Below are 21,415 nucleotides of genomic sequence, written 5' to 3'. Positions count from 1 at the left end.
GGCTACAGTCCATGGAGTCGCGAAGAGTCGGATATGACTGAGCGACTATGTACAGCACAGGGCTTCCCCGGTGGCTCAGATGGTAGAGAATCCGCCTGCAATGCAGGGGACCTAGGTTCGACCCCTGGGTTGGGAAGATTCCCAAGAAGCCCTGTATGATCCCCCAGGCTCTGACCCTCTCTGGGTTCTCCCATTCTAGACTTGGTTACTTTATTGAAGTTGGGGGGGGGGAGGAGGACCTCTTAAAACCAAAAATAGAATAGAATAAAATTGAGCATGCATTTGCTGCTCAGGTAATCTGGACAGACGCAGGAAGACCGAATGCCGGAGAATGAGATCGATTCTCTCAGTTCTCTTCCATCAACGTTTTGTTCTGGGTACTCGGCGATCCCCCGCGATGCCTCCGGCACCGCCTCTCCTGGAGCCCGCCTCCCGCAATTGCCGTGCGCACGCGCACTGTGCCGCCTGACGTCGCTCCAGTGGGGAGTGACGGCAGGCTCAGCCAATGGCCTCGCGAAGAAGGTGGAGCAGCGCCTCGAGGATGCCCTGAGGAGCCTGTTTTTCCTGAATATTCATGAGGGAGGCGGGCCGACGCCGCTTCAAGCCGCGACCGGCGCCATGAAGTGAGAGGGGGGCCCTTGGTTCGCGGCTCGCGGGCGGGCTTTGGGGTCCGGAAGATGCGGGGACGCGTGGTCAGGCCTCGGGTCCCGGCGGAGCGAAGGGAGGCTGCCGCGCTGGGGTGGGGGTAGCCGCGGGGAGGGCCAGCGAGGGAATGCCGAAGGGACCTGGAGGTTCCTAGAGAACTGGGGGGATGTGCGGGACGGACAACACGGCCGGTGCTCGGCCGGCAACCGCTCTCGGCCCGACGGCAGGGGAGTGTGGGGGCTGGAGAGGGGCTGAGGGGACGGGGGACTGATCCGGCAGCCCCCGCCGCCAGGCTCAACGTGGACGGGCTGCTGGTCTACTTCCCTTACGACTACATCTACCCGGAGCAGTTCTCGTACATGCTGGAGCTCAAACGCACGCTGGATGCCAAGGTGGGTGGGCCGGGCCCGCCGGTGCCCACCTGACAGGTGGGGCTGACACACGCGCGTCTAAGACTGAGATTGCAGCGGTCCCCAACCTTTTCGGCACCAAAGACCAGTTTTGGAGAAGACAGTTTGCGGACGGAGAGATTCAAACTCATCATTGTGCAGTTTATTTCTATTATTATTCTATCAGGTCTATCAGGCATTATATCATTAGGCCTCAGATCATTAGGCATTAGATCCTGGAGGTTGGGGACCCCTGGTCTAGAGATTAATCTGAGGTCCTTGTGATAGCCAGCGCTGCCAAACTTGGTATCTCAAATAATAGTAATTAAAAATAGCTGCAGCTGACCTTTATCAAAGGCTGAACTGCTCGGTGATTGGCTTAGGTATATAGAGACTCAGGAATTGGCTACCCACAGCAGTGTGTCCTTGGGCAAGTCACTTAATCTCCCCTTCATGGTCTGTACCTTGGTAAAATAGCCATAGTAATAGTACCTACCTCAGCTTAATATGGGGCATCCCAGGTGGCTCAGATGGTAAAGAATCTACCTACAATGCAAGAGGCCTGGATTCGATCCCTGAGTGGGGAAGATCCCCTGGCGAAGAGAAGGGCAACCCATTCCAGTATTCTTGTCTGGAGAATTCCATGGACAGAGGAGCCTGGCGGGTTACAGTCCATGGGGTTGCAAAGAATCGGACAGGACTGAGCAACTAACACTTTCACTACTTTCACTTTCATATTAATGAGGGCTGCAGGGGTTAATTCACTAAGTAAGGCAGAAATTCTCAACTGGGGACCATTTTGACCCCCAGAGGACATTCAGCAAAGTGTGGAGACATTCCCAGTTGTCAGTACTAGTGGAGTAGGGGTGCAACTGGCGTCTAGTACATAGAGGCCACATTTGCTGCTGCAGTGGGGGACAGACCCCACAGTCAAATGTTATCCGGCCTCCAAATGTCAAGAGAGTCGAGGTTGAGATACGCTGATGTAAGACACTTAGTAATAGTGCCAGGCACAGAGTTAAGTGCCATGGGGTGCTTGATAAATTAAAAGAGAGGGCTCGCTACATATCAGATAGAACTTCCCTGGTAGTGCAGACAGTAAAGAATCTGCCTGCAATGCAGGAGATTCCTGGGTTGGGAAGATCCCCTGGAGAAGGGCATGGCAACCCACTCCAGTATTCTTGCTTGGAGAACCCCATGGACAGAGGACCCTTGCAGGCTATAGTCCTACAGTCATGGGGTTGCAAAGAGACATGACTGAAGGGACTTAGTATACATACATATCAGATACTGTACTAGATATTTAGCCCTCAGTTTGTCACTAGTCCTCATGGTCATGTGATGAAGAAGAGCTTATTAGACCCCCAACCCCTATTTTTTTTTTTTTGGCTGCACTGCGTGGCTTGCATGATCATAGTTCCCTGACCACGGTTTGAACCTGGGCCCTCAGTAGTGAAAGCTTGGAGTCCTCACCACTGTAGGCCAGTTTTTAGAGATACAGAGTCCTCAGAGAAAAGTGGCAAAAGTGGGGTTCAACTCCACTGCCCCTGGGGCCTAGATTTCTAATCACTGTGTTGTCCTGTTATTCCAAGATGGTTTCATTCTGGGGGGAGGGTCCCAGAGTCTGTGTCCCTGGAGTTTTGAGTGCCTGTGTCATGTCCCTTCTGCCCACCACAAACAGGGTCATGGAGTCCTGGAGATGCCCTCAGGCACTGGGAAGACAGTGTCTCTGTTGGCCCTGATCATGGCATACCAGCGGGTAAGTGACTCCTCGGGCCCGAGGAGGGGGCAGAGGGAGGAGGCTGGACGGGGGCCGAGCCTGAGCCCGTGGTTGTCGGCAGGCGTATCCCCTGGAGGTGACTAAACTCATCTACTGCTCGAGGACTGTGCCTGAGATTGAGAAGGTGAGCCCGGGGCCATCCCAGGGCCCCCCGCCCTCACTCTCCCCTAACTCATCTGTCCCCCTGGTGGTTGCCATCATAGCTTTGGGCGTGTGGGAAGCTGGGGAAGGGGCTGGAGCCTGCCTGGACAGGGGCTTGGGCTTTCATTGAGGCCAGTTCCCCCCTCCCTCATCAACTGTAACAGGTGATTGAAGAGCTTCGAAAGTTACTCAGCTTCTATGAGAAACAGGAGGGCGAGAAGCTGCCATTTTTGGGGCTGGCTCTGAGCTCCCGGAAGAACCTGTGCATTCATCCCGAGGTGAGCGCTCATTCCTCCCCTCTCCCTAAGTGTCAGAGTTGAGGAAACTTCCGTCCAACCTGGAGTTCCAGATCCCCACCCAGACCAGACCTCTCAGGGAGATGCGCAGGGGCCCTGCACAAAGTTCTGTTCTCACTCATCAGGTGCCAACTCATCGTTCATGGCTCAGGCACACCTCCGGGAAGCCTTCCCACTTCCCCCAGCCTGGGAGAGGTGAAAAGGTAGCTCCTGGAGTCTGGCAGGCCTGGTTTCCTGATTCTGAAACGTACTAGCCATATACTCTTGCATAGGTGATTTCTGCTGTCTGGGCCTCAGTCCGCCTGTCTGTAAAATGGGGATAATTAATTACCTGCTTCATACCGTTGTTGATAAGATTGGGCAAGGAAGTAGGGGCTGGGTGAAATGGGTGAAGCAGTCAAAAAATACAGACTTCTAGTTATAAAATGTATAGGTCATGTAATGTAGAGTTGACACTTCGTATCTGTGGAACTGCAGATCAGAAGGGCCAACTGTGCTAGGCCACTTGATATTTATGTGTTTACTTAGCTGTGCTGGGTTTAGTTGTAGCATGCAAGATCTAATTCTCTGACCAGGAATCAAACCTGGGGCCCCTGCATTGGGAACTGGGAGTCTTAGCCACTGGACCACCAGAGAAGTCCCTTGAGATGCTTGCTTTTAAATAAGAGTTTGACTTAGGACTTTAAATTAAGAGCCATAAATGAAGAGGCACCATGTAGTAAATCGATGCATGGGTGTGCCCAGAACATGTTCAAAAGGTGGTTCTGTCCCCCCTTAGGATAGTAAGAAGTCGAGAATTAATGAACTGGAGTAGGTTTTCTGGAAATGTGGTAAGGACTCAAGCAGTATTATACTATATTTCAGGGTGGTGTCTTAGTTGTCTCCAGAGCTGTATAGTGACCTGGATGATATGGCTAAAGGTTGTGCCAGATATTTCCATCTCAGTATTTTCCTTCCACGGGCCTGCTGCCTTGGAAGGATTTACCAGCATAGCTGTAGTCTTCATCTGGACTGAATTGAGTTTTTCAAAGTAGATTTGCCATTAGCTCTCTGCTTCAGTCCTAGCGAAGGTTTTCAGAGTTTTAAAATACTTTTCTGTGGGAGCATCTATAACACATTTAACCTTGTGTGCCTCATATGACATACTTGGACCTATTTTTATTTATTGTCTTTTGGCTGCACCCCAAGGCATGTGGGATCTTAGTTCCTCAACCAGGGATCGAACCTGCACCCCCTGTATTGGCAGTGTAGAATCTTCACCCTGGATCACCACAGAAGCCCCTGTATTGCTTGTTAAAAGTAATAATAATAAAATGTAAAGGCATTATTATTATTTAAAAATAATAGTAACACAATGTAAAGAAAGAGAAAGAAGTAGCATAGTCTTTGCAACTGATGAAATGGGAGAGGGAGAGGGAGGGGCCCACAGCCTCAGAGCCCTCACTTTGGGGAGAGAAGGGTTTTGTTCCGAGGAAGGGCAGCCCTGGGCTGTGACGGTGCCACCAGCAGAGCCTCGGAGGGTTCGGAGCAGGGCAGGGGTAAGGAGGGTCTCAAACTGTGATCAGAACCTCCTCTGCTTCTCAGACCTTGCCGAGGTTTCTGGCTGTTGTAGCATTTTAAAAGATAAAGCAGTTACCCTTAATCTACATGCTGAAGGCTCTTCAAGCCTTAATGTTAAAAAAAAAAATCTGAGGTATAATTGACATTGTGTTTTGTTTGTTTTATTACTTATTTTTGGCCATGTTGGGCTTTCGTTGCTGCGCACAGGCTTTCTCTAGATGCAGCGAGCAGGGCCTACTCTCTCGTTGCGGTGCGTGCTTTTCATTGCGGTGGCTCCTCTTGTGGCAGAGCACAGGCTCTAGACTAGTGGGCCCAGCAGTTGCGGCACACGGTCTTAGCTGCTCCGCGCCATGTGGGATCTTCCCGGACCAGGGATCGAATCCGTGTCCCCTGCACTGGCAGGCGGATTCTTATCCACCAGGGAAGTCCTAGGGTTTAACATGTTAAAAAGAATAAGATCCCAACACTTGGGCCACTCTTGCATCCTTGCAGTAAGTTTGCAGGTGCCTTAACTGTTTAATCACGAAGCAGGTTCAGGACAAGTTTTCCACAAACGCCCGAGTCCCACCCTGGTCATCTCACAGGGTGACCTCCCACCCCCCCAGCCGTCAGGTGTTGAGCCCCGAGTTCCATCTGTGCTCCGGCTTCTTGGCCTGTCCCGGTGCTAAGATGCTCCCCGGCCCGCAGGTGACGCCCCTGCGCTTTGGGAAGGACGTGGACGGGAAATGCCACAGCCTCACGGCCTCGTACGTGCGGGCGCAGTACCAGCGGGACTCCAGCCTGCCCCACTGCCGCTTCTACGAGGTACCTGCGGGGCGGCAGGGGGCGAGGGAGGGCGAGTTGCCACAGGCAACCCCCCTGACCTCCAGCCACCCTCTCACCCCAGGAGTTTGATGTCCACGGGCGCCAGGTGCCCCTCCCGACAGGCATCTACAACCTGGACGACCTGAAGGCCGTGGGGCGGCGCCAGGGCTGGTGCCCGTACTTCCTGGCCCGATATTCAGTGAGGAGGCGCTGCGGCCGCAGGCGGGTGGGAGGGTTACAGGCTGCCCACCCGCCTGCCTGCCTGCCGAGATCTCCCTATTGGTCTGTGCCTGTATCTGTTCGTCAGTCTGTCTCTCCCTGTTCACTTCTGTTTGTTCCTCGCTCTGCCTGCATGTCTGTGTCTGTCTGTCCAGCTGCCTGGGTTCCTCTCTTTGCCTCCCCTCTGGGACCAGGGAGGGTGGAGCCCACGGGGCAGCGGGGCCCTGGGGGTGGGCACTGGCAGGCGGCCAGGGTGACCCTGCCCCCTCGGCCCCCAGATCCTGCACGCCAACGTGGTGGTCTACAGCTACCACTACCTGCTGGACCCCAAGATTGCCGACCTGGTGTCCAAGGAGCTGGCCCGCAAGGCCGTGGTAGTCTTTGACGAGGCCCACAACATCGGTGAGCAGGGAGCCGGGCGGGGAGGCGAGGCGGCCCCTCCGCTGCTGCTGCGTCCGCTTGCCTGAGCCCAGTCCTCTCCCCAGACAACGTCTGCATCGACTCCATGAGCGTCAACCTCACCCGCCGCACCCTGGATCGGTGCCAGGCCAACCTGGAGACCCTGCAGAAGACAGTGCTCAGGTGGGGGTGTCCCAGCCCATAGACTCTGGCGCCTGACCAGCCCCCCAAGTGGCCCAGCTCTTCCCACACCCCGACTCCCTGCAGGATCAAGGAGACGGACGAGCAGCGGCTGCGGGAGGAGTACCGCCGCCTGGTGGAGGGGCTGCGGGAGGCCAGCGCCGCCCGGGAGACCGATGCCCACCTGGCCAACCCTGTGCTGCCCGACGAAGTGCTGCAGGGTGAGCCGCGCCCCCCGCCTCGCCCCCGCGCCACACCCCCCCCCCCCCCCCCCCCCCCCCCCGCCTGGTGCCTGGCTGAGCCCGTCTCCCCGCAGAGGCGGTGCCCGGCTCCATCCGCACGGCCGAGCACTTCCTGGGCTTCCTGCGCCGCCTGCTAGAGTACGTCAAGTGGCGCCTGCGGGTGCAGCACGTGGTCCAGGAGAGCCCGCCCGCCTTCCTCAGTGGCCTGGCCCAGCGCGTGTGCATCCAGCGCAAGCCCCTCAGGTGCGCACCCCCACCCCCGGGCTGGGCGTGGGGGTCTCGGCGGGGGTGGGGGGTCGGCGCCCGGGGTCTCATGTCACCGGTGTCAGTAGCCATGATCAGAGAACTGACCTCGGGGAGTGTGATGGAAGACTGTGTGTGGGGTCGAGGGGCGAGACCCCAGGGCCCTGGCCAGTGTTCAGGGGTGTTCTCACTCCAGGCCATGGAGGGAGCGGCCCTGGAGAGGGGCTCCTGATGAGGGCCAGCGGGGTGGGAGATGGGAGAAAACGCTGTGGGCCCCCCACTCCCTGTTTCCTCCCGCCAGTGCCTCTCATTGCCCCTGGGCAGGAGCCAGCCCCTCGGTGTAGTCTTGGGGGCAGGGCCGTGATGAGGACCCCGGGAGCAGGGGTGGAGCTTTCTCTGCTTTTCCTTTGCTGTGTGGATCAGTCTGGTCTTCTCTGAACCTCAGTTTCCTCCTATGTGCAAGGGGTAGGGGGGCAGCCCCTTTACTCCCAGGTTCCTGTGGTGGTTTAATGACAAAGCAGCGGCCCCAGGAACCCTCCCGGTCTAGGGCCCTGACGATGAGCCGAGCGCTTTGCGGTCCACGTCCCGGGGACTCAACACAGCATCCCTGCCTCGTGCTGCCGATGAGGACGCTGTGTCCCGTGGAGGGGAAGCCACACGGCGTTGTGTGTGGTTGTGACCGGAAGCCCGGCCGGTGGGGCTCTGAGGCTCCTGGCTGCTCTGCCGCTGAGGAGGTGGGAGCCCTTGGTGCGGCCTCACCCTTCTACCGTCAGGAGAGATTTGTGAGGACAGAGCGGATCTGAGTCGCAGGATCCGTGTTCCGAGGGCCTGCCTGGGGACACAGCAGTGGCAGAGACGGCCCTGGCCCTGCCCTCCTGGGCTCACAGTCCAGTTGGGGAGACAGACCTGTCCCAGACAGGGACCGTCCAGGGCTGGGGGGGAGTCCTGGGGGCTGAGGGAACACAGAGGGGCCGTCTGATCGAGCCTGGGAGATAGAAAGACAGATTGCTTGTGGGATCTAGTCCCCTGACCAGGGATTGAACCTGAGCCCCCTGCATTGGGCGTCTTAACCACTGGCCCGCCAGGAAGGTCCCAGGAGGCAGGTTTTAAACTTGACCGTCTGCCTGGCGCCAAAGCCGGATGCTCCCGCTCTGCGGCCTGCCCCTGCCTCGAGCTGGGCGGCCTTGTGAGTGCGCCGCTGATAGAGCGTGTGTCAGGCCCGGTGTGTGAGGCCATCCTCTGGGCGCGTGTGGAACTCTAATGCTGTGTCACCAAGGACAGTGTCTGTGACGGAGGCCTCGTGAGGGTTCTGGGTGGGAGCGTACGGCCGTGTGACCCTGCAGGGTTCACGTGGTGACCGTGGGATGCTGTGGGTGGTCGTGGGTCGCCCCCTTTGATTGAGAACCTATGTAGGAGGGCGTTACCTCACGTGAGGACTGTGTGACTCTGGAGTGTTAGTCACTTCAGTCATGTCCGACTCTTTGTGACTCCATGGACTGCAGCCCTCCAGGCTCCTCTGTCCATGGGATTCTCCAGGCAAGAATACTGGAGTGGATTGCCATGCCCTCCTCCAGGGGATCTTCCTGACCCAGGAATTGAGCCTGGGTCTCCTGCCTTGCAGGCAGATTCTTTACCATCTAAGAATTTGAGCGGTGACTAGGATGTGAGATTATAGTTCTGTGTACCCTCCTGTGGCTGCGGCCCCCCGTGATGGGCAGTGGTACGAGGTAGGGACACAGAGTGACCCAGACCCTGACCTGGAGCTGTCAGGCAGCTGGGGAGGTGGCGTGTGGGCACGCGCTCTGTCTGGCCTGCAGCCTCCGCCCCTCACCCCACCAGGTTCTGCGCCGAGCGCCTCCGCTCCCTCCTGCACACCTTGGAGATCGCAGACCTCACCGACTTCTCCCCACTCACCCTCCTCACTAACTTCGCCACGCTCGTCAGCACCTACGCCAAGGGTGAGTGCGCCTCTTCCGGCCCCCTGCAGCCGGAATCAGGATCCGGCAGAGCCTAGAGGATGCCCCTGGGACTTGGACAGGCTGGGCTCTGGAGTTTGGACTTTATCTGTTTTAAAATTTATTAGCCGCACCGGGTCTTAGTTGTGACATGCAGGATCTTTAGTTGAGGCATGTGGGACCTAGTTCTCTGACCAGGGATTGAACCCAGGTCCCCGGTAATAGGAGTGGGGAATTTTAGCCACTGGACCACCAGGGAAGTGCCCTGGGCTTTACTTTGAGGGCAGTGGGGAGCCATGAACAGCCCTTGAGTGAGTGAGCCTTGTGCTTAGACGGGTTATTTTCAAAGGCTCCCTCTGGCCGCAGGTGGAAGAGGGTGGGGGTGGGCAGTGCCGTGAGACGAGGCGGGAGAGGTTCTGCGGGGTCCATTCACCCTGGGGGGCGGGGTGAGGGGGTGGTCGTTCTGCTCCTCGCGGCATTGGGGAGCCATGGCAGGTTCTGAACAGGGAGAGGCAGGGTCAGATTGCGCTTTAGAGGATTCTGGCAGAGGCCGGGCCAGGGCGCGAGGGCTGCTGGAGGGAGTCGTGGGAGGTGAAGAGGCCGGGACTTGTTGCCTGGAGGAGAGGACGCTCAGATTCCCAGCCTGCTGGGAGGGTACAGGGGAGCATTTCGCCCCCCACTCAGCAGCTCTAAGCTGCCAAGGGCTCCGTCTCATCCCCGGGGATTACTCCTCTATCCAACAAACTAGGTCAGCCTGTCTGACTGCCTGCGGGCGGGCCCGGCCTTGGCAGGAAGATAGCCCGTCCCCCACCCCAGGGCCAATGGGCAGCAAGTGTCCCTGGAATCTTCCCTCTGCCTCTGTCCCTCTATCCATCCCATCCCCCCTGTCGGTCTGTCTGTCCTCCTCTCTTCCCCACTTCTCCGTCTACCGACACTTCACATTCTTGTACCTAGAACAGCCTTCCCCATCCTCCCAACTTTCTCCCCCCTCACCCCTCAGTTCTTGGCTCAGGAGAGACGTCTCCTCCTCCTCCAGGAAGCTCCTCTGGCTCCCAGGCTGGGCCAGGCCCCCTCCTTTAGGCTCCCCTGTCCCAGCCTTGCCCACTCAGAGTGGTCACTCTGGGGACAGCTGTGTCCCCATCCCTGGACTGTGAGTCCTGAGAGGGCGAGGCCAGGGCTCTCAGTCACTGCTGTGTTCCTAGTACAGGGCTCGGCACAGAGGACGTGATGATATTTTAAAAAAAAATCTTTACTAAGTGAAATCGATTATGTGGATGTGTTCATTCATTTATTTGCTCAATAAATGGGCCAGGCCCAGCCCTGGGGAAGTGGCAGGAACCATGAAAGACCTCATTCTTGACCTCCCAGAATTTCTAGCGGGGAAGACAGGTAGCAAAGATATAAACGTGGGTAAGGAAGATTATTCCAGAACGTGATAGTTTCCATGAGAAACGAACATGTTGCTGTGTTGGAGCATGCACACAGTGTCTACAGTGACCAGGGTGGCTTTCCTGAGGAGCTTACATTTGAGCTGTGTTCTGAATGACCAGGAGCCAGCTGCCTAGGGAAGCTTTCCAGACAGTGGGGCAAGTGCAAAGGCTCTGGGGTGGAATGACTCTGGTGGGGTTGTGATTTTTTTTGTGACCCTGGTGGTTTTGAAAGTTAGGCAGGAAGCCCATGAGCACAGAGGAAAGGGGGTGGGCGTGGCAGGATCCCACTGACAGTTCTGGACCCTGGGAGGGAAGTTGGGGGGAGCCCTGGGGGCTTCTGAGCAGGGAGGGATGTGACCTGACTCGATTTCAAGGATCCTCTGGCCACTGTGAAGGGAGCGGGGATGAGGAAGCATCTGTGGTGGGCCAGGCAGGGGGTGATGGTGGCCGGTCTGGGCGGGGGCAGGGAAAGTGGTCAGAGGGCAGCCGGACTTTGGAGCAGAGCTGACCGGCCTCCTGACCGCTTAGACAGAAAGCTGGTGGGAAAAGGCTGGAGGCTTTGGCTGGAGGGGTGTGGTGGGCCCCCGTGGTCCCCGGAGGGTGAGGGGTGAGCCTTTGGTGCCCGACTCAGGGTCCTCTGTGAACATTCACATAGGTGTCAGCCCAGGGGGAGGGGTGGGCAGGTTGGGGTATATATTGGACTCGGGCCTGGGTCGTAGCTTTGGGCTGCTGATGGCTGGTCCCATTCACTGAGGAACGTGAGGGGAGGGGGACTGGAGTGGAGGGAGAAAGTGGGGGGCGAGGTGGCCGAGTGCCGTGGGTGGGGGTGCGGGGGAGTGGACCGAGTCATGATTGGTGCTCAAGGAGTCTCACCGGCGCCCTGTAGGTTTCACCATCATCATCGAGCCCTTCGACGACAGGACCCCGACCATTGCCAACCCCATCCTGCACTTCAGGTGAGATCCCACCCCAGGGGGATGTCAGCAGACCACAGGGGCCTGGCCCCCGCAGCCTGGCCCTAACCACACTGGTCTGCTCCTCACAGCTGCATGGATGCCTCGCTGGCCATCAAACCTGTGTTCGAGCGCTTCCAGTCAGTTATCATCACATCCGGGGTGAGGACCCTCCCTTCTGGCCCCCAGCCCTCTCCAGGGGGTTCCTGATTCCTGCCAAGTCCTGCTGAGATCCCTCTGTTGTCCCCGCTGTAGACACTGTCCCCGCTGGACATCTACCCCAAGATCCTGGACTTCCATCCCGTCACCATGGCAACCTTCACCATGACGTTGGCCCGGGTCTGCCTCTGCCCCATGGTGTGTTGGGGAGGTGACGGGGAGGGTGGTGGGAGTGAGGGCCGCCCCTCCTCTCTCCACTGCTCAGGAAGCTGAGGGCACGGATTCTGGGTTCTGACGGACCTGGGCTTGAGTTTGACTCCCCGAGCCTCAGTTTTCTCATCTGTGAAATGGGAACACCCTCTCTCTGATCTCCCAGGGTGGCTGAGGGGATTTAGTGAGTGTGAAAGGCTTTCATGGCCCAGGGCCTGCTACTTGGCTTACCATGGTTTTGCCTGGCCCATCATCTGGCAGTGACATTGCTAAATGACCCTGCCAGTCGGCCTCGGTCCTCTTCTCTGTAAAATGAACCTCATTAACATGGGCCTTCAGTCCCGTTTCTGAAGCTGCTGGGCAGATGTGTTTTAGAGTTGAGAATTTTCCAGACTTGAAACACTCCCAAGGGGTCTGAGCAAACCCTCTAGTGGAAATCACATTTGAGCAGAGACGTGCTGACGAGTCAGACCACGGAGACCTGTCAGCACGCTGAGCGGGCCCCGGGCAGGGCGGCTCTGGCTACTAGATGAGTCCGTGCCGGATTTAAGCGCCTGGCACTTCCCGAGGGTGTTGGCTCTCGGAGCTGCCCTGGGCTGGTGCGGACCTTCCACACACGGTGCTTCTGTGATTTTGCCTGTGGGGTGAGGGGCAGCTTCCTGGAACCACCTGGCTGGAGGCTGGGGCAGACTAGAGGGTCCTTGCTGGTGAGACACACGGACAGACTTGGGGTCAGTTCCATCTCTGTGGTCTATTTGCTGGGTGACCTTGGGCGGGCGATTCGCCCTCTGTGAGCCTGAGGTCACTCATCTGCACCCCGCAGGTAAGAGGGTAGCTGAGGGTTCACTTGGTGACACTGTGTCTATTAAAAGCCCGCAGCCCGCAAGCACACACGGGGTGGCTGCTGCTTGTGTGCTTCTCATGGCCTCTCTCGCCCTCTCCAGATCATCGGCCGTGGCAATGACCAGGTGGCCATCAGCTCCAAGTTTGAGACCCGGGAAGATATTGGTATGGTTCCCACGGGGGCTGGTTTGTGTGGGTCCCAAGAGGGGAGGTGGATCGGTCAGCATGAGCTGGGTCATGGATGCAGTAAAAAACCAAAGTGGCTTCACACAGAAGTCCTTGCCCATGCTACATGCCACTGTGGGTTGGTGGGGGCCTGCCACGGATCGCTCCCTCTGGGAACCTCCATCATCGGACACATCACTGTGCTGGTGAGGTGGGACGGGACAGGTCCTGGTGGGTTGTGCACTGGCTCGGAAAGCTCCTCACCTGGACTCACCTTTCTTCACTGGCCGTGGCAAGTCACAGGGCCACACCTAACTTTGGTGGGTCAAGGGACAATCCTCCCATGACTCTGGAAGGAGAATTCAAATGCGTGTGAACAGCTGGCAGTGGGGTTCCTAGGAACCCCAAGTTTAAGACAGAAAAGCTCTGATGGGGAGTGGGGAGGAGGACCCAGGTCAGGAGACGGTCTGATCTCTGACCCCTCACAGCGGTGATCCGGAACTACGGAAACCTCCTGCTGGAGATGTCCGCCGTGGTCCCTGATGGCATCGTGGCCTTCTTCACCAGCTACCAGTACATGGAGAGCACCGTGGCCTCCTGGTACGAGCAGGTACGCCGCCTCTCGCCCAGCGCACGGACCCTCTCAGCTCTCGACTCTGTTCCTCTATTGGCTTCTTCCCTCTTGTGTTTTAGATGGTGACATGTGTTGTAAGTGACAGGACAGTATCTAAAACACACAGGGCAGTTTAAGGAGCCGCGTTCACTGTGCCCCCACATCCAGGTTAAGAACTAGGACATCAGCGGCCTCGCTGGGCGCCTTCCCCAGAGGCGTGCCCCTCAGAGGCTGACCACACCCCACCTGAGGGGTTCCTGGTTCCCTCTTTGCTCTTTTGGGTAGGCTATAGTCAGAACCATGGATCTATTTCAGTATCAAATGTGAACGCTCAAGGCAGCCTCTGATTGGCTCTGCCTGGCCTACATCAGTCTCTCTACCAATCACCAGCTGGGGGTGGAGCATCCCGATTGGTCACCCTGGGCCACGTGCCTGCCCGACTTGTCCAAAAGATGGCAATTGGTTCCCTCCCCGGATCACAGGGTTTTCCAAAGAAGTGAAGCTGGACCCTGCCACCACCCTCCCCCGGTCTCCAGAGGGCAGGCTGAGGCCGGGGGACAGGGGTGGCCTGTCGCAGGGGCGTCAGTGGCAGAGCTGAGTTTAAGCAGGACAGCTCCGTCCTTGAACCCACTGTCTGCCGCCCACATTCTGATCTCCCTGTGTCCTCCCCGAAGGGCATCCTGGAGAACATCCAGAGGAACAAGCTGCTCTTCATCGAGACCCAGGATGGGGCTGAGACCAGCGTCGCCCTGGAGAAGTACCAGGAGGTGGGTACTGGGGGGACGAGGGGAGTCTGGGCAGAGGGGGCCAGAGGCGGCACAGCTCCCCGGTGATGCGTCTGTGTCCTGGCCTCCTCTCCCCAGGCCTGCGAGAACGGCCGCGGGGCCATCCTGCTCTCGGTGGCCCGAGGCAAGGTGTCGGAGGGAATCGACTTTGGTGAGTGGATTCGGCCCTCCCCGCCCCTGCGTGGCCATTTCTGTTCCCTGAGGGAACCTCACCCACCCACCGCCTTGCACACACAGGGGCCTCCCCTTCCCTTCATCCCTGGGCGCCCGGCAGGGCCCTTGGGTACCCCCTCCCGAGGGCAAGAGCCCCTGGGCCCCGCGCAGTGAGCCCTCTTGCTCCCCTCGCCCCGCAGTGCACCACTATGGGCGGGCCGTCATCATGTTTGGGGTGCCCTACGTCTACACTCAGAGCCGCATTCTCAAGGTGAGCCTCGCGGGGGGGGGGGGGGGGGGGCGGGCGGACGTGAAGGCCTCCCCTGGGGCTAGTGTGAGGAAGGGCCCTGGCCCCCATCTCTGCACCCACAGGCACGGCTGGAATACCTTCGGGACCAGTTCCAGATTCGTGAGAATGACTTTCTCACCTTTGACGCCATGCGCCACGCCGCCCAGTGTGTGGGTCGGGCCATCAGGGGCAAGACGGACTATGGCTTGATGGTCTTTGCCGACAAGGTGTGGGTTCAGGGCCCCCGCCAATCAGAGGGGGAGGACCAGGCTGCGGGTGCCTGGGCTCCCTGCCCAGGGTCCTGACACCTTCACCACCACCAGCGGTTTGCTCGGGCTGACAAGCGGGGGAAGCTGCCCCGGTGGATCCAGGAGCACCTCACGGATGCCAACCTCAACCTGACCGTCGACGAGGGGGTCCAAGTCGCCAAGTACTTCCTGAGGCAGATGGCACAGCCCTTCCACCGGGTGAGCCCTCTTCCGGGAAGACCCCTGAGCCCCAAACCCAGCCTGCCTCAGACAGGGAGGTTTGTGTGCGTGCCACCCCCAACCTGTGCCTGGCTGCTGGGGGAAGAGTTGAGGGCCTCTGATGTCAGGGCGTCCCCAGCTAGTCGTGGGGCCCATGGAAGGCCAGTCCTCTCTGGCTCAGACCTGGCGCTCTTGACACCTCCCTCCCTAGGCCCGTCTTCCATTCACAGGGATGGGCTGCCCCGAGTTAACCGGGCATTTCAAGTTCAAGCATCCTGTCCTGGGCCCCTGGGTGGCACCTCCTGTCATTACCAGAGCCCTGTGTGGGGATATGGGCCAGCTGATACCCCCTCTCCCCACTCACAGGAGGACCAGCTGGGCCTGTCCCTGCTCAGCCTGGAGCAGCTGGAGTCGGAGGAGACGCTGCGGAGGATTGAGCAGATTGCCCAGCAGCTGTAGCGCCAGGCGGGGCCGTGATGCCCGAGCCTTAGCCGGCCCGGGTCCTGGTGCTCGGAGGGGCCTCCGGGAGAGGCCTGGAGGTCCCCAGAGGACACCTCAGGCAGACCTTCTAGCTGCCAGATCTACAGCCTTTAATCTCGGGAGCGGAGCTCAGGGAGGCCGGAGCCGTGGGAAGCCATCAGGGAGAGGAGAGGACTCCCTCCCCTCGCCCACCCCTCCCGCTCCTCCTGAGAAGCCGCAGCCACGTGGTCCTGTCGCCTCTAGCGGGGGCCCAGGTCCTGGGTGCTGGCGCTGAGGGTCCGCGAGGCCTCGCTCAGGTGCTGCCTGGGGAACTGGGGACAGGCGGGGGCGGGTGAGGGCGGGACACGGGGCTGCCCCAGCGCAGCGGGGCTACGCCACTGGCCCACTTGTCTGCCCATCCTCCTGCATCTACCCAAATAAAACCCATCCTGCTCACGTCTGGGTGTCCATTCCAATGCCAGCCTGACCATCCCCCTGGCCTCTGGGCCTGTCCCATCCCTGATCCAGGGGTCCCCTCACCTGGTTCTCAGGCACCCTTGAGCCATCCGTGTTCAGCATGCTGAGCGACATGGCCCTCTTCATCCTGCCCAGGAACGGGGGCAGCACCAGTGAGTCTGGTTCCCACCCTGGGAGACTGGCACCAGGCTTGGTGTGTGTCACAGGGGAGACGGGAGCCACGCATGGTCCTCAAGCAGGACAGGGGGAGGGGGTGGACTCACCCGGCCGCCCCTGCCGCCCCCTCGCCTCGGAGCCGGGAGACCAGCTTCTCGCTTCCACGCCGGATGGACTCCCGGAGCTTAGAGAAGGAGCTGCTCCGACGAAGGGTCTGGGGAGGGCGCCGGGGACGCTGGTCAGCCTCCCCTGACACCCGGGCCCCCTTCCCCCGGGAGCCCGCACAAAGCCCTCCTCACCTGCTGCTGTGCGTCACCGGTGGTGCCTGTGTTGGGGGCTCCTGGAGACAGATGGGGACATTGTCGGGGGGACGCTGAGCAGCCCCTGGGGCAGGGGAGGGGCCGGGGGCTCACCGAGCGGGGCAGGCAGGGCCTCCCTGCGGAGGATCTCTTTGTACAGCTCTTCCGCCTGCTGGTACTTGTTCTGCTTCAGGTAGGCTGAGGCCTGCGGGGAGGGCATGGCCTGAGTGATCCTGGCTCATCTAGGTGCCGCACCCGGCACCTCCTTCCTGGCCCCCCAGGAAGCAGCCTGGCCTCACCCCGCACTCCAGGCCCCCGGCCACCTGCAGAGTGGGCTTGGAGCCCGAGTCCACCGCTTCCCACGGGGCAGGTGACCTGCTGGCTCTCAGCAGGGGCCTGCTCCCCACTCCACCATGAGCCAGCGACAGCTCTCTCTCTGCCTCAGTTTCCTCATCTGCACAGTGGGGCAGTGGGAGCACCTACCTTGCAGGGCCCTTGAGGACACGGTCCAGGCAAAGTCCTGAGAAGGGAGCCTGGCTCAGTAAACGCTCTCTGCTTCTGGCCAGTCTCTCCGGCCTCCTCTCTGCCCGGAGCTGTTCTCTGGCCCCCACCAGCCTGCCAGTTTCCCGACCCTTCCACGTCCTCTGAGCTGGGGAGCCTCACTGGTGTGGAAGCCCCGCGCCGTGGGGCACCCTCAAGGGCTGGGCAGAGGTGGGGCCCCTGTTCTCTGCAGGGCAAGGCCCCCTCAGACGATGGGTACCTGCCTGGTGCTGGGGCCCCAGGACGGAGCCCCTGAGCCCCCAGGGGCCCTCACCAGGTTGTTCTTCGTCTTGGCCACGTTGGGGTCGTGCGGCCCGCCCAGGGCCTCGTAAATGCTCAGGGCCCGGGCGTAGTGCCGCTCCACCTCCTCGAACTTGCCCTGGTTCTGGCAGAGCAGGGCCAGGTTGTTGAGCTGCTTGGCCACATCCGGGTGGTCGGCACCCAGGACCTAGGGATCACGGGGTCACAAGTCATCTGGGGTCATCTGGGGGTGGCAGGCCACATGTTGCCAGCAGCCGTCATGACGAGGCTCATGAGTTGGTAGCTGGAGTCAAGGGTGGTGAGTCAGGGGACTGGGCACTCTAGGTTCAAGCTGGTTCCAGGTTCACATCACATGGGAAAGGGCACGAAAGGTCCGGGGTCACGAGAACAAGTCAGGGTCACGCCAGAGCCACAGAGTTGAGTGCTTCAGGATCAGAGGGGAAGGGCTGTGTGGGATGGGGGCCCCGCAGGAGCCGGGCTGGGCAGTACCTTCTCCCGGATCTCCAGGGCACGCTGGCACAGGGGCTCTGCCTCCCGGTAACGCCCGCGCTTCCCGTAGAGGACGGCCAGGTTGTTGAGGGTGGCGGCCACCTGTGGGGTGGAGAGGGGGTCAGGGATGGGGATGCCCAGCCCACAGCCCCCCTGCTCCCCCTCCCGGGCCCCCACTCACCGCAGGGTGCTCGGGGCCCAGCGTCTGCTCCCGGATCTGCAGGGCATCGTGGAGCAGGTCTGTGGCCTCTTTGTACTTGTTCTGGTCTCTGTGGAGCAGCCCCGGGGGCAGGGGGTTAGGCCGGGGCCCTGGGCTGGGCTGACACTGGCAGGCCAGGAGCTGGCTGAACTGAGCGTGGGTGGTGTCCCCCGGGGGTCCCTTCTGGGTGTCCCCACACCTCCCAGATCTGGCACAGGGTCCCTGCATGCCCAGGTGGCTGCCAAGCCTCTGCCGCCCCAGGCCTCCGCCCCACTCTGTTGGGGGTCTCTTGCCCACACTGACTCCTCTGCCCGAGTCTCGGGGGTCTCCCCAGATCTCCATCCCCTTCCACCCCACCCCTGCGGGTACCCTGTGCTGTAGAGCAGGACACCAGGGCCCCCCACTTCTGCCCAACAACATCCCCCCTCCCCCCTGCAGCGGCGGCGGCCCCCACCGGTACACCAGCGCCAGGATGTTGAGCATGGTGGCCACGTCGGGGTGGCAGTGGCCCGAGCTCCGCTCCAGGTCCTCCAGGGCCTGCCGGCACAGCGGCACGGCCACCTCATAGCGGCCCTGGCTCGCGTACTGTATCACCAGGTTGTGCAGGGTCCGCAGGCGGGCCGGGATCTCGTAGCCGCCCTGCTGGGCCGCCGCAGCCCCCGCTGCCTCGGGGCCTGGGGGTGCAGGGCACCGAGTCACTGCAGGCCTCCTGCTCCCCCAGCCCGCACAGAAGGGGACACGTGCCCCCCCAGAGCCACCGCTGCCTCGCTGGCCCCTGGGACCACGGGCCCCCGCACTGGCTCCTGAGATGGGAATCCCAGGCCTCTCACTGGCCCATAGGAGGGGGCCTGGCCTGTGGGACGGATGCACGGCAGCCGCCGGGTTCCTGGCACTGTGGTCATCATGACAGGCCTGGTCTCCAGCTTTCCAGCCTCACCTGCCCCCTGTCACCGCCCCCCCCCGCCCCCCGCCAAAAAACACCCACAGCCACCTGCTTCACCCTCCTGACACCCAGCCCTGACCTGCCCCATCCTCCCCAGAGACCTCGGGGTCCAGCGACTCAGATGCCCCCTCCCCAGCCTCGGCCTCCCGTCCTCCATGGCTGAGCCCCGCACCCACCTCTCCGTTCCTCCTCCTCACTGGGGAACAGGGAGGCCAGGCTGTCCCGGCGAGGGGGGGACTCGGGCTGCTGCAGAGAGAGGAGGAAAGTGGGGCGTCACGGGGCTTGAGAGTCTGACTCCAAGACAGGGGTCCTGAACCCCAGGGTTGGAGGGAGGTGGTGGGCATGGGTCCCAGGGGTCTCCTGAGGGCTTGTGGAGCATCCTGGGGCTTTGTGGGGGCAGTTGGGCTTGGGGCAGGCTTCTGAGTAAGTTCCAGTGGGTCTGGGATTTGTGGGGGGGGGGGTTCTTCGGAGGTTCCAGGGAGGCCAGGGAACCGTTGAAGGTGGGGGCTCTGCAGAGGGTCAGGGGGCCCTTTGGGGGGCCCCCGCCTCGCTGGCCCGGCCGCACCTGGCTCTCCGCGGGCGGGTCATACTGCCGCAGCTGCCCCAGGAACTCCAGGTGGCTCTTCTCCTCCTCCAGCTGGGCCACGGCCTCCTCGCTGGCCCGCAGCCGCCGCTGCGTCTCCTCCAGCTCCTCCCGCAGCCACGCGTTCTCCTGGGCCAGCCGCCGGGCCTGCGCCCGCAGCCGCTGCTTCTCTGCCTCCAGCGCGCCCACATGAGCCGACAGCGCCAGCAGCACCTGCCCGGGGGGCGGGGGCGGCGAGTCAGAGGCCTGGCCCCGACCCTGCCCAGGGCCTCAAATCAAGCCAGAGCACCCCCTTCTCCCCAGGGTCCCCCAGATTACAGAGAGCCCTCCGATGTGGCTCCAGGGATGCTTGGGGAGTCCCAGGGTCACACCCCGATTCTGCTGGGGGAGCCCCTCCCTCCCATTTCACCCAGACATACAGATCACACCACAGGGACACGTCATATCCAATCCGGGCAGCCCCGAAGTCTGCCCAGGACCCACCCTTCTATGGAAGGACCCTACCTGGTTCAGGGGTCCCTGTCACACAGAAGGAACCCCCCCACAACTGCAGGCTAGGGATCCCATCTTGGGACTAGAGGCTCCCTGTCCCGGGCCGGGTGCCCCTAGGCCCCCTTTCGCCGAGACCGCGCCCCAGCACTCCTGGCCCCTCACCCCTGGGCGACCCCCCAGGCCTGAGCCACACCCCTGCAGAGAGTGCGCCCCTCACACCTACCTGGGCCTCACCCAGCCCCAGCTCGATGGCCTCCAGTGCGTGGCTCACCACCTGCTGCTTCTCTTCCAGCAGCTCCAGGCCAGCCGCCGGGCCCTGGGCCGCCAGGGCCTCCGCCAAGTGCCCGGCCAGGCCCCGGTGCTCTGCCCGCAGGGCCTCCAGCCCCTTCACCACTTGCCGCGTCTGCCGCACCAGCTCCTCAGGGCTTGGGCGCTCCGGGCCCAGCCCCACGCCTCCCGGGGCTGCCACCTGCACGGACATGGCTGCTCCTGGGGGTGACCGGGACCGGGGTGCAGGGTTGGTGGTCACTGCCGGGGCTGGGCAAGCCAGCCCCTCGGCCTCTGTGTTGCTGGGCCGCACATCCCCTCCCAGCCATCGCCCCATCCGCCCATCCCAGCCAGCCCTCTGCCTCCACGCTTTCCTCACTGCAGCCGGCAACCTGTCCCACGCCCATCCTGCCGAGCCCGCAGCTGGAGACTTTCTGGTCTCCTTCGCCTGTCCTCAGTGCCGGGGCCCAGCCCCGAGGACAACTCCCAAACCTTCCCATGTGGAACTAACCCAGGCGACCAAGCAGCCATCCCGCGGCCGCCCACCTGCCCTCAGCTCACCTGGTCAGCCCTCCCCACCCCAAGGACCCCGGATCCCCGTCCCGGCCGGCCCGGCTGTGTGACCCGGACCGGAGGTGCCCTCCCCAGCTGGGCGTGTGGGGCGGGACGTGTGGAGGCGGCAGCCTCTCCGTGAGCTCACTCTCAGGGTGTTTTTGTTGGGAACCAGTCAGACCACTGGGGGTGGGGTGGGGCAGAGCAGAGGGCCACAGGGCTGGGTTGCGCGAAGCGGAGGAGGCCTGGGGAGGTCAGGGAGGGTCCCCACATGTGGCGACTCCTGGGGACCCGAAGAGCTGACAGACCAGAGGAAACCAGCTCCACCCTCCACTGCAGACAGGCCCGGCCAGCCCCAGGCGTGCTGGGACACACGTGCGGCCCAGGGGACTCACACGGGCCGTGTGCCAGCTGAGGGTCTGAGTCCCGGACGGTAACGGGTGGGGGGGAGGGTCTCACACGTGGGACTGCATGGGGTTGTATGGGGGTGACAAGGTCAACGATGCTGGGGACGACATCTCTGGGACACACACACACACTCCCCTCTTAGAAACGGACCTCAACACACGCACACCCTCCCTTCTTAAAACCACACTATACACATTCTCCTCTCGGATATATGACACATACGCGTCCTTATTTCAAATATAACACAAGACACACTCTCAGAAATATGCCTCTACACGCACTCCATCTCAGAAAAACAACAATACACATTCTCCTTTCAGAAATACAACACACACACACTTTCTTTTAAAAATACAACTCAACACACCCA

The 21,415-nt window shown here is 61.0% G+C and overlaps 2 protein-coding genes across 2 annotated transcripts; one reads left to right on the top strand and one right to left on the bottom strand.

The window, feature by feature from the left end:
- The first annotated feature begins 542 nt into the window (after positions 1 to 542).
- On the top strand, positions 543 to 15,763 carry ERCC2 (ERCC excision repair 2, TFIIH core complex helicase subunit). The gene is made up of 23 exons (XM_061139594.1): positions 543 to 623; positions 938 to 1,037; positions 2,716 to 2,793; positions 2,876 to 2,938; positions 3,120 to 3,233; positions 5,499 to 5,615; positions 5,698 to 5,814; positions 6,113 to 6,236; positions 6,320 to 6,416; positions 6,501 to 6,634; positions 6,730 to 6,898; positions 8,738 to 8,856; positions 11,170 to 11,239; positions 11,329 to 11,398; positions 11,492 to 11,593; positions 12,550 to 12,613; positions 13,102 to 13,223; positions 13,901 to 13,993; positions 14,090 to 14,162; positions 14,365 to 14,435; positions 14,537 to 14,680; positions 14,777 to 14,920; positions 15,287 to 15,763. Exons 1-23 carry the CDS (start codon positions 619 to 621, stop codon positions 15,377 to 15,379), a joined length of 2,283 nt encoding a protein of 760 aa, XP_060995577.1. The 5' UTR covers positions 543 to 618; the 3' UTR covers positions 15,380 to 15,763.
- On the bottom strand, positions 15,640 to 20,299 carry KLC3 (kinesin light chain 3). The gene is made up of 12 exons (XM_061139595.1): positions 20,042 to 20,299; positions 19,309 to 19,539; positions 18,920 to 18,989; positions 18,255 to 18,474; positions 17,783 to 17,870; positions 17,602 to 17,703; positions 17,126 to 17,299; positions 16,426 to 16,516; positions 16,312 to 16,352; positions 16,120 to 16,226; positions 15,920 to 15,983; positions 15,640 to 15,711 (listed from the first exon to the last, which is right to left on the bottom strand). The coding sequence occupies exons 1-12, from the start codon at positions 20,297 to 20,299 to the stop codon at positions 15,640 to 15,642; spliced, it is 1,518 nt and encodes a 505-aa protein (XP_060995578.1).
- Positions 20,300 to 21,415: the final 1,116 nt, after the last annotated feature.

This window comes from Dama dama, chromosome 4 (assembly GCF_033118175.1).
Source record: "Dama dama isolate Ldn47 chromosome 4, ASM3311817v1, whole genome shotgun sequence".
Classification (NCBI taxonomy): Eukaryota; Metazoa; Chordata; class Mammalia; order Artiodactyla; family Cervidae; genus Dama; species Dama dama.
The sequence above is the reverse complement of the archived record's forward strand: the minus strand, read 5'-3'. Positions and strand labels throughout refer to the sequence as shown.